The sequence below is a fragment of the Notothenia coriiceps genome, unplaced genomic scaffold, assembly GCF_000735185.1.
Source record: "Notothenia coriiceps isolate Sejong01 unplaced genomic scaffold, NC01 NC01_scaffold00024667, whole genome shotgun sequence".
NCBI classification, from domain to species: Eukaryota; Metazoa; Chordata; class Actinopteri; order Perciformes; family Nototheniidae; genus Notothenia; species Notothenia coriiceps.
The window spans coordinates 2,603,184-2,615,814 of record NW_011357368.1 but is presented as its reverse complement, the minus strand read 5'-3'; the positions used below and the strand labels follow the sequence as shown (position 1 = coordinate 2,615,814).

The window sequence follows — 12,631 nt, the reverse complement described above, 5'->3', positions numbered from 1 at the left end:
AAGGTTTATAAACTGTCACCCTGCAAAGTAACACTGCTGCACTGCTCGCACTGGTTCAAAACGCTTCCATTGTCATCACACTTTAAATTAACTCTTATCGTTGAGCTCTGGACACTTAGGAAGCTCATTATGCCGGCCTATACAGTATCATAAGCGATAGACTGTGAATTAAAGTCTAATCCAGATTTTTCTTTCATACAGTTATACTAAAAAGGAAGTATAATGTCTTTCAAAATGTCCCTTTGTGACTTTTTTCTGGACCTACTTAGTAAATAAATCTCGTTTTTGGAGATTGTTCCAAATTGGAATAAAATCCACCACTTAGAGCCTGACAGCTTGCCAACCGTCACTAAGACCCGTAACATCCTCAGCAGTAGGCTGAGCTCAGGTTTTCTTTCTAATAATGATGGAACAAGTCAGGAATTGCACCGTTTGGGCTGATTTTACTGCATATCACAGACTCAAAAGGTCAACTGTAGCAAAACGCCCCAAATCAATGTTGAGTCCACATGTATTCAAGGCCTTCTCATGTAATCATATGAAAACAGAAATATAGAAGTGGATTAAAGGTCAGAATACAGCAGCGTGACTTCTATCAGTTTAGCAATACTGACAGATGGGAAACAGGATGAGTGGCATTTAGACCCCATTTACAAGCAAACGCATAAGAAACGCAAACGAACCGAATACGATATCAAAAAAGTCTTCCGTTCACACGAGACCGCTCGAAAGCGCTGGAGACGCTGCAGTACATATGCCGGGCCTGTAAGTGGTGCTGTACTTCTGTCACAAAATACACTAAAAACAGCGAAGAATACCCCCGAGCATGGTTGCCATGGTTGCCCTTCTGTGTATGCCCCACAGTGGATTTAGCAACATGTAGTTCATGTAATTCTCCATGTCCACTTGTTGCTGATGGTTGTGGTAGAGGAGCTGTAGATTTTGCACTAACATCTGTAGCATGGTCAGTAGCAGTAACTACTTCATTATTATCAGGAAATGATTTTATAGGGCATACACACTGAGCCGTTTGGCCCCCCAGAGCGTTCCGTTTGCAGATCTACCCACCTTGGGAACCGTAATCGTTTGCAGGGCCCGTTTCCGCGTTTCTGTTACGACTCGTCTGAACGAACGGGCTATACGAAAGAGAAAAGTAGCGGATACAACCGTTTGCGTTCTCGTGTAAACAGCACCTTAGAGTTTCACCCCTGCTTTGATATTTTATTCTGTAGGTATCAAATTCTCAATTTAATTTGGGATATTTTTTGACAGTAAGTAGTACCTCGAAAGACATGAAGGTGAAGGGCACATTTCTGAAATCAGTATAATACATTTAGACGCTGGCCATTCATGCTTCAGTATGTCTGGTCTGCAACTCACCAACACATGGCTAAATAACACTAGTTGAAGTTGTGTTTTTGACCTTCTCTAAGCTACCGAACACAGAGAGAGTCTTTAGGCGTAATTTGGCAAAATAATGATCAATTTGGGATGTAGGATAGTCAATAAAGAAGAAGAGTGTAGGATTGGCTCCACTTGAGTATTATACAAATATTATTTAATACAGATATACTGTAGATGCTTCCACTTTCTGGAGCACAGAGACATACTTTAATTATCATTTTCTTGATAAATAAAGCAGTAAAGTACAGTCATCTATTAGAAATAACTGTAACTTTATGGGACAGTTGTGACTCAAGACAGAGGTCTTTTGAACTGAAATGTGCTTTTGTGATATAGTTGCATTAAAGGTCCCCTATTATACTGTTTTCCATCAATATATTATAGGTCTCATATATATACAAAACATGTCTCTGAAGTGTTTTGCTCAAAATACCAAACAGATCATGCATTGCAGCATCCCATAAGCCCCTCTGTTTCAGCCCTGTTACTTTAAATGAAAATAAGGAGCCTCCCCACGCCCCTCTGAGAGATATTTGATTAAAAAGAACACAATGGTGCTCTAGGAGGAGGTGCAGGTGATAAGGTGGGTAGGTGTTACCTTGGTTGGTGATTGGCTAATAGTTACAAAAGCCAAAAAATCGTTATGACATCATAAAGTGTCATAGTGTCATCATTTAATATTATAATTAAATGATTAACTTAACCCTAGATAAGGCCCATGCCTTTAGCTATTCTGGTCAACAAAATGTAAAATGCATATAAACTGTGAATTGCATCTGGTAACGAGTGCAATGTGGCAGCTTTTTACTTCACCCGACAAGGCAGATGTTCTGTTTACTTAAAATATGAACAAAAAAGTTTGCCTCAAAACACAGACCCTGAAATGAGTCAGACACAATTATCTGTAATCTTTTGTTTAAGTCTTCCCGACCTGACAGATTGGAATGACTCATGATGAATATATCAACACTAACAACAGTAGAAAGTCTAACACCTTTTTTTTCCTTTTGTGATACGTCTCTTACGTATTTGTTGTTTTACCATCGTCTTTTTGGGAGGGAAGATGTAGCCTGCAGTGCTTGTTGAGTGGGGAGAGGAGTGGGATGGTGAGGAAAACAGGGTTAAAGGCGGTGTGGTGAGACAGAATAGAAAGTGCAGGATTTGGAGAATTACAGTATACAGGGGTTAGGAGGAGGCTCAACATCTCCTATCCATGCTGATGCTGTATTATTTATTTATAGGGAGGCTGTGGCGCAGTGGACTAGTGCGTTAGTGCTTGGATCAGGGGAGTCGGGGTTCAAACCCCACTGCAGTCAGCATGTCGTTGTGTCCCTGAGACACTTCACCCCAAATTGCTCCTGTGGGGATTGTCCACAGTATTGAGTATTTAAGTTGCTTTGGATAAAAGCGTCTAACAAGTGACATGTAATGTAATGTGATATATAAATGAAAAAGAAAAGGCCCTGAATGCAGCATCTGTGCTGAAATACACTGCTCAAATGCTGTATGAAGGTCACACTTTCTAAAGAGCACTGGAACAATTGCCGAGTTGCTTTATCACAATCGTGTGCTAAGCTGAGGTGGCTAGAGGAATAAGAGAGAACTACAAGGACAAACTGAAGGAGAGTCACGTATTGTTAAACCACTGTTGCTGAAAAACTATTCAGCCAGTGTTAACAACCAATCAGCTTTTCTAGTGTGGCGTATTTTTTCTCCCTGTGGCTAAGTCATTCAGATAATAAGGTTCCTCTAATAACAGAGCAGACTCAGATGAAGTCAATTTACAATTTGAACACAAAACATTAAAGGCCAAATTCATTAATGGGGATTATCTGGAAAGGTTAATGATGGAGAGAGGGGGGGCATGTGAATGCTTTCTTTGTGGTTACCCACTTTGCATCTAAGTACAACAACTAAATAGTGAAATAGGAAGGGCGTTTTATCTCATGTTATGGGGTTTAGCTGGAAAGTGTCCTTAACTCACATTCAGTTTTCATAATCCTTACATTACAATTCTGTTGGCCATATAACCAATTACAAGAGACGGTATTACTCACCTTTTATCACGATATTATGGAAGTACTGGGAATCAAGTAAGAAGATACAATTCTGGTGATCCACTTTCTCTTTTACTAAATCGTTTTCTCTCTTGGTTTTTAAGATACAGTAAGGGCAGGTTGAATAAAGTGAAAAAAAACGTTGCCGGAATAATTTTTTGCTAATATGTATAAAGCTGGAAAGAAAATGGGTAGGTCAACACCTTTGTATTTATAACTCGCCACTCAGGGCTTCCATACAATATGAATTGATGAACTTTCAAATATTCAAGTTTGGGGGATCCTTTGCTAAATATGAGACAATTATCAGCCCTCAAATATTGCATTGTAGAGCTGAACTGAAACACACTTAATGTAACATTTAGAAACAGTAATCCAAGACAATAAGTACTTATGTCGTCTTTTTGTGATATACTTATTGGTTTTTCACTAAATATGAAACAAACACAAGAGGAAAAAAGGTTTTGTTTAGTTAAGAAAAGTCATAGCCCTTGTCATAATCATGAAAAGTTCATTACTGCTCATATTTGCATACAATGCTTATTCTGCACTGTAATTAACGGCAACATGAATATCTTCATTATGTGTTAATTGGCTCCTGGATCTAAAATGTTTTTATGAACCTTAAAGGCTAAAATGATTGCATCTGCATTGCTTAATGTGTTACTGTATGACAGCAACAGTGGAGTGAAAAACCTATTGAGGCATTATGTGTTTGACTAGTCGCATATCGAATGTGGAGCTTAATATCTTCCATCTGAGTGTGTCCCTACATCAGGCATCCAGCTGGGATTGTTGTCAAATGTCTCTATTCATCAATATCTTGTGAAAAATGCAGGCTTTTACCCGCTGATGAATAATGAATCGAGGTTGACGTATTAATGTTGTCACAAACACATGGATGAGTGTTTGGGAGCTGCTGCAGCTGCAGATGAATCTGCTCTCAGAACAGGAAAACGTTCTGAACGGACCGAACATTTGAATCTATTGATGAAAGCGAGGTTGTGTCTTCCAATTTTGTGGAGGGCACAATTCATTCATAATTCTGGAAAGGAATGAATGTGGTCCTAAATGTTTCCAAATTGTGTTCAATTGAAACATAGTTTAGAGGTTAAGTATCTGAATACCCTTAATGCATACTGGATTGAATTACCTACATAAAGAAAGACAGAAAAAGCTACTTTAAGGCTAAAACGCACTCATAAGTCACTTCAGCTGTCACGACTAAACGTAATGTGTCACGACTAAATGTAATGTGTCACGACTAAGTAATGCGAGTTACATATTGACAGGCAAAAATAATGCTTGGTTGCTGTTGGTTTTGTGTGCTCCCTGTAGCATGGTGTCTGTATTCAGCCTAAGATTGTTTATTTTGTCACTGAACCTTTGTCAGATCATTGTTTCATGTAACAGGAGGCTGTGGCGCAGTGGAGTGGAGTAGTGTGGTGGTGTTCGGATCAGGGGAGCACAGGTTCAAACCCCACTGCAGTCAGCATGTCGTTGTGTCCCTGGGCAAGACACTTCACCCCAAATTGCTCCTGTGGGGATTGCCCACAGTATTGAGTATGTAAGTCACTTTGGATAAAAGTGTTTAACAAGTAACATGTAATGTCAGGCGTTTTGTAAAATAGGTCATGTGGCATTTTGTAGATTTAAACTCTAATTGTGGACTAACAAAAACCTCCATTTACTTTTTTATTGAGCTGATCAATCCTGATTTCTGGGCCTAGGCAAACAAGATGAAACCAATCTTGTTTGCCAAGGCTCTTTGAGCATAGTCCCTACAGATGGTCCACCATGGTGTCAGTGCATTATAGCCTGTAGCCTAGCATGATGATATGCGGATATGTTTTCAATATGAATACGCATGAGAAATATTAACTGGCATTGCCGTGTCAGCATTATGTCAAAACGTTGTGTGCATGTCAACTGATGTGTCATTGTTTGACTGCTTCAAGGTCAGAAAGCCACTGGAAACATAGGGAAATATGTATCCAGTTGAATCAGCACAACTGTTGAGGTGGCAAAACAGCAGATTCATAGACGGGGGACGTCGAAGGGGAGGCCCTTAAAATAGCAGAATGAGACGGAGAGGTGGAGGGGGAAGGAAACGGGAGAAACTGAGCGGGACATTTGTAGAGGGCCCAGAGAGACTGAGTCAGGCAAAACACACAGAGGAAGGCGGCTATCAGAGGGTCGGGTTCAGACCTCAAGCTGAGTTTGAACGGACAATAAAGCAATATAAATGCAGAGAGGAAAAAGAACAGTGAGAAAAGCAGACTGCAAAAAATAAAACTGAAATAGATAGAGGAAGAAACAAAGAGACTCAGAAGATAATCATGATAAGCAAGGTATGAATATGTGAGTTTCATCTCAAAGCAAGATAAATCACCCAACATCACAAAGGAATAGCTGGGAGAAATCTGGCAGAAAGAAAACATCTGCCTTCAGCCCAGCCCATGAGTTGCTTTTATCTCCGCTCAGATGCAGAGTGAAGCGCTGAGCGTCGCTAGTAACACAGAGAGTAATGGCTTAAAGATGCAATGAGCTTTACATCATTGCTGTTGCTATGCAACCGTTCTATTATTATAAACAAGCCAAGCTAAATTAATACAGGTGATAACGATCTCGCAAATGAAAATGGACAAGAAGGAAGGTTAGTTGAAATAATGTTATGACCATAAGGTGTTCCATAAAGACAGGTTTCATTCCACAGGCCAGAAGACTATTCAACACCAGAACATCCATAAACATTCATCTGTTTGCAACTTGCTAATTATTTATCTAATATATCATATTCCATTTACTTGTAGACTATCTTGCATTATTTCTATTATATTTGTATGTACTTGCACATCTCAAAACATTCTCTTTCACTATTTTATCTGTTTTATTTGTTTTTATGTCCTATATATATTCATGTTGCACTGTTGGAAGAGCCTGTGACTTAAGTTGTCCATTGCCATATCTACACTGTAGCTACTGTAATGACAATAAAGCTTGAATCTAATCTTGGATCTGAATCTAAGTGACCTGAAGATATTTAATTGGATTTTAAATATGTTTTTAAGCAAGACAAAAAAGTGTTGGTTAGACAGTAAGGCTGTTTAAAGGGTTGTCTGCTCACCCATCTCGGGATGTTGCCTTCCATCAACAGGAACGCTGACTGTCCGCCGCAGCAGCTTGTTCCTGTGAGACTCTGAGCGCCGCTCGCGCATCAGCAAAGGGTGTACCTGCATGGAGAGAGCACAAGGTCAGAACACAAAGATACACTCCTGCAGCAATGCACAGAATATCAACACACAGGTGGCTCTTTACCCTTCTCTTTGTAGCATTTTAGAAAGCACTTTTCACAATGTCCCTGAAATATAATCACGGTTCTGTAGAAAACCTCTGCGGCTACATTTATCTCAGCATTCAAAGGCCAGAAAACTGCTTTTTCAGAATAGTGAATAATAGTTGGTCACAAAATAAATGCCAAAGGGATGTACAAATACAGTAGATGCCAGTAATGATCACAAAAACATGAATGAACTGATAAGCCTTTAAATGAAGAGCTACCAACGGCAACCAAGTAGATCAACTGAATCCAAGAAATGTATTCAAGGTTAATGTTGGGTACCATGCAACCCACAGGCTAGCAGTAATATCCTATTCTTTAAAGTCGTAGCACATCATTCAACTAAAGTAAAGGCAAGAATGGCTTGTGTGGTATGACAAAAAGCTAGGTTTCGAAATCCTCAACTGTAGTTCATTGTGTAATACATTACATCTAATCTGGACGAACTGGAAATCGAAATCAAAGAAAAAAAACGAAAAATAGATAGAAAAATAAACCCACAATTCCCAGCTCCACTACATTCGGCCCCACAGTCCCTGAATTCATAAAAGTAAGGCTTGAGGGAGAATAAATGGGACATTTGAAACCCAGTCACACTGAGAAGATACATCATACATTGTAAAGTACAGGGTTATAAATCTCAACAGAACAACAACGCTAGTACTTCGTTGGCACTGGGCCCCAGAACACCAAGAAATACACGACAAACACAAATGACTGCAGAATTTCATGATGAGTTTTCTTTCAAAATAACACATTTTTGATGTGATTGATGGTTGAATGCTGGGCTGTTTGTGTTAGAACACAATGAGAGTAACTAGGCGGGGCTGAGAAGCTGGAGAGTACGAAGCGTTTTAGTCTCTTTTAGCTTGCTAGTTTTCTGCAGTTACATCAGGCAACAGTCATTCGATTGCAAAGTCATACAACTCGGCCGTATAGTCTTCCTTAAAGGGCCATATTATGCACATTTTATTAGTATTTAGAGTCTCTACTGTGACATATTTCCATGCTTTAATGTTCAAAAAGCTCTTTATTTTTCTTACTGCCTGTGCTGCAGCGCCACTGCAGTCTGCTCTGATTGGTTAGCTGGCCGGCTCTGTTGTGATGCTGTGTGGTCAACCGCTTAGAGATGTCCCGCCCCTTAGTCTACACATACAATGTGTTGGAGCGCTAGCCAATAAAAGCGCACGTGTTGCATAGTGATGTCACTAAGTTACATAAGTCATTTAAGAAGTCCAATCGCGGCATTTCAGGCAGGGGAGAATGTAATTGCATTATTCCCTTTGGCTAATGTCTTTAAATGTGGCATGCAAAACATTCTAAAACACATCTCAATTAAATGAAGTCCAGTTTAACACCACTGCACAATACAACTGCAATAATAAAGGCTTTGTTAAATTACTATATCTATATATTTTTTATAAAAGGCATATTTATGGTTGAGTTCTTCTGTTGGATTGCTTCAGATTTTACAGATGTGTATAAAGTTTCTACGGAGTGTGTATAGTATTCGTTTTGCTGCTTGTTTTAGAGTTGTTTCTCCTTAATAGCAGCCTTGACAAATGCAGAATTACGGATTTAAAGTGCTTGTTTCAAATATGGATAGTGTAGTCCTTGGAAAGTGAATTGCAGCCTATCCTGTATGAACTCAATCTTCCTTCCTTTCATAAAGTCAAGGTGTCTGCGGAAATGATAGCGGCCTTGTTTGTGTTCTGATACAACGCCGCTGTGCCTCTGAGTGTGTCCTATGGAGACTAGCGGCTAACAGCAATGCAACATCACAACATAAAATCGCTGGTGTGAACACAGACTGCCCGTGTTAGAAGGTGGGGCTAACTGCAGAGAGCTGTGCAGCCCGGGGGCTTTGGGGAGAAGCCAACAACAGTGAAGGACACTGGCAGGTCACACTGAGCCATATGTCCCACAAGACAGCCGAGTGCCACTCACTCTAAAAGGTCCTCTGTTAATATGAAAACCCACCGGAGTGTGTGTGTGTGTGTGTGTGTGTGTGTGTGTGTGTGTGTGTGTGTGTGTGTGTGTGTGTGTGTGTGTGTGTGTTTGTGTTTTTTTGTTTGTGGGTGCCTGCATCTTTTACTACTTTTTGTACGTGCAGATGTGTGTCTTTCAAAGCGAGAGGAGTTCATGAACATTTAATGCAGACACTGCTCCACTTCAAGCTACTAATATTCTACTGCTGCCACGCTATAGCTGTATCACATTGGACACATGAACACAAACCCATAATCTAGTTAGACCAGCAAAGCAGAAGATGCCTCACATCATAGCATCGGGATCCTATTTATACGAGTCCATATATCAAACTTAATCAGGGAGAAGCACCATAAATCAACGGCCTACCTGATTACTCTCCACTTTGCTGCTTGTGCAACCAAAGTGCACGAAACTACATTGCAAAGCAGTGCTTCCTTGGGACCAACATATTGCTTGTTGTGATGAGATTACAGTACAAACTGCTTTATGAAAACTATATTGAGCTGCTGCTGCATACATTCTTTATGAGACCAGTTTGAGAATGCACAGAGCGTGTATGCTAATGTTTTCCCTTTTGTGAAGACACAGTCAGAAGATTTTGCCATTTATCAAGTTTGTATTTGTTATCCGCCTGTGCTCTAGTTAAATCCTGAATGAAATATATACCTCTGCATTGACTGCCATAAAGTTAAGCTTCAATCATTACTTGTATACAGAGGAAGATTCAAAATGATTGTTGTGCCACAGCAGGTCGACATTTTCATGGGGCAGATACTTTAGCTTGTTAGAGGATGATATATTATTAGTTGGCATAAAATGCTAATGTTTAAATGTTGGCAAAGTTTGCTTTTAATTATTTATAAGATGTATTAAAGTGACTTTTATTATGTGTTTATATTGCAATGAATGGTGTCCTGTTTGGTATGTTTTGCACTAAGTAATTTTCTTACAATTAGTTTTAATCAAAGTAATTTTTTTAAGAAAATCCAGATTCCTGTTAACAATACAAAATGGCCCCCCATTTCTGAGATGCATGCTATCAGTCCTCTATTATGGTTCATCATTTTATATTGCAATAATATTTTCCCCTGTTGTCATTGAGTGTGTGTGGGTTGTCTCTGTATTTGTATGTTTTAAGTATATTGATAGATTTAGTTGCAAACCCCCTTGATTCTGTATGCCGCCATAATTCATCTTAACTCTCACCAGAGTGACATTATTAAACCAGAACAAAATGGTTTAATAATAAAAAGACACCCATTTAAATTCAAGCCTTCTTAGTCCATCCTGCTACAATTTTCATTCAATTCTTGTCAATCCACACAGCTTTTCTGTAAGCCTCATTTAATTCTCTTTGCCAGATTAATGTTAAAAAACCACAGCGGAGAGTGGCAGAGCACTCTGTCGGACTAATGGAATATACTTTAGCACCAATGAGTAACAGCAAACCTGAATTAACCTCACATTCAACCAGCTCTTCATTGATCAGGAACGCACATAAAGCCAGTTACATACTAAAGCTTTATTGCGACCATGTTTCTTTATAGTGTTCCTAAATGTACGTAATAAGCAAAGTGGTTTCATAGCACATGATTAAGCACTGTGCCAGCTCTGACTTCATGAAAAGGGAATCGGGAGGGGAGTACGGAGGAGTAGCAAATAGGTAATCACACTGAATTGTTTAGTGGTTATTGGAGGGATAGTGGTGATTTTCGCTAGGGTTAAAGTAATGCTTCTTTCTGTCCAGATTTGCAGCTGTTGCCATGGAATCCAAATGGGTTTACTTTCATCTACAGATGAGTTGAGAGAAGGTTACAATATATGTGTTTTGTAAGCACAGGAATACCAACACCTTCAACTCTTTCTCTTCATGTACTGAAATTGAAAGAGGGTGCAAACTAGTATTTCCTAACATAATCTGTACACTTATAGCCAAAGTTATCTTAAATCTACAAGCATTAAACAGTTAAATCCTTGACAAGCCTTCTAGATACCAATACTACCTAATTACAAGGAGCTAAATATGGTAATTTTCCTTAATCACATCTACTTGAACAAGTACAAGCACACTCATTCTCCCCCCTACTGCTGCCCTGCCCAGTGCAATATATCACTGACAACTTGACTTATAGAGCCAGAATAACTCCTTACCCCACCCTGACACTTCAAACCCCCCCGATAAGCATCCCACGTGTACTTACAGCAGGGGGCAAACACCTCGAGGCTTATTTGACTCTGCATGTGACCGTCTTTGATTGGTCCTATGTTGCGACCATGAGTGGGCACAGTGGCACTCATCACCCACAGAGAGGCCGCATTAGACCAGCTCACTGACTTCCATCCACTTCAGATGGCACCATGTACACCTCACACATGTATTTAACGAATCCTTTCATTTAGAACACAGTATACCTAGACTGAGATAAACTTCTGTTCAAAGGCTTGGTTTGGTGCCACATAAAAGTCTTCACTATACAGAACAAACTACAGACTGACTATTCTTCAGGTGATGGTATGCTTGGAAAGCTTTGATTTATTCCTGAAAAGCCATCTGATATAGAGCGAGGTGAGATGAACCAGACCAGCAGGCACAGCAGATCATTTGTTGTGATCTTAAACAGTTAAAGGTACGTTTTAGGAACAGTCCTTTGAATACTTAAGGTTTAAACAACCTACATTATTCATGTAGAGGAAGCGAGGAAACCAAGAAAAAAACAGTATCCTCCAGAGTACAACGTACATAAGATATACTGTAACATACAGCACACTTTACTGTTACTACAGAGTCGCTTTCTTTATCTATTGTAGGACTACATTATTATAGTTTTTAACACATAAGCGCCCTTCTGATTTAGTCATTGTCTCTTATTTGGGGTTTGCCAAACATCAATCCATCAATTTTCTAATTGGGGTGAATTGATGAGTTATCATATCCAAAAAAAGTGAATTATAACCATTTGAAGTGTTAGAATATCTGCAGTTTTTACTCTTTGTTGACACAAGTGGCGCCTCAATCAATTTCATCCAATTAGATTCTTAAATTGTATGCCAGATGGATTTAAGCTTCCGTGATGACTATTGTGATGAGCTGGACTGAAATCGATCCATTCCTGATGAGAATTTCAACAATCAGGAAAATGAATATGAACAAGCTTTTCAAATTTCAGTCATAAGAAAACAACTGTTCCACACTGCACGTGACAGAAGCCTGTCCTGGCATTGGAAGAGGGAAGCTGAGAGGAAGAGGACGAGATGGAGGAAGGGGGAGGGAGGGGGAGGGAGGCAGGGAAGGGAGTGCCATTGATCTGGAGAGAGAGGAGGGTGTTTTTGTTCAGCTTGGCAGGTTGAGTTGAGCGATGCTGCAGGCTGGCTTGCCCATATGTCACTACTGCTTCCTGAGGCCCAGCTGTTAGGAGCAGGGGAATATGGTGGGACACCGTGTGAGTGTGTGTGAGAAAGTACTAATCTGGGTGAGAAAGAAAGAGAACCAAGAGTGTGTTTTTTCCAGAAATATAGTGTGTAATGTGCACGAAAATGGTGCAATCCATTATTTCTTAACGTGGCAGTAATCAAACCCTGCTGGCGGTCTAACTCTGGCTCAAACACACACAAGCAGACACACACACACACACACACACACACACACACACACACACACACACACACACACACACACACACACACACACTAACAAATGCATCAAACTGTATAAGGTCACACACAGAGGCAATAACAAAAATGTGGCTGTGCATCTGAGCAAAGACAGAAATACATTTCACCTCAGCATACAGTCCCACACACACACAGACACACACACACACACACACACACACACACT

The 12,631-nt window shown here is 39.9% G+C and overlaps 1 protein-coding gene across 1 annotated transcript in view; it reads right to left on the bottom strand.

Annotated features, from left to right (window-relative positions):
* Positions 1-5,941: 5,941 nt before the first annotated feature.
* LOC104955410 (early nodulin-75) overlaps positions 5,942-12,631 on the bottom strand; it is a 48,343-nt gene continuing 41,653 nt past the window's right edge. Inside the window, exons 3-4 of the mRNA XM_010782737.1 lie at positions 6,589-6,694; positions 5,942-5,970 (exon numbers count right to left, since the gene is read on the bottom strand). Of these exons, the coding sequence (XP_010781039.1) occupies positions 5,942-5,970; positions 6,589-6,694 (135 nt within the window). The remainder of the gene's footprint in view (positions 5,971-6,588; positions 6,695-12,631) is intronic.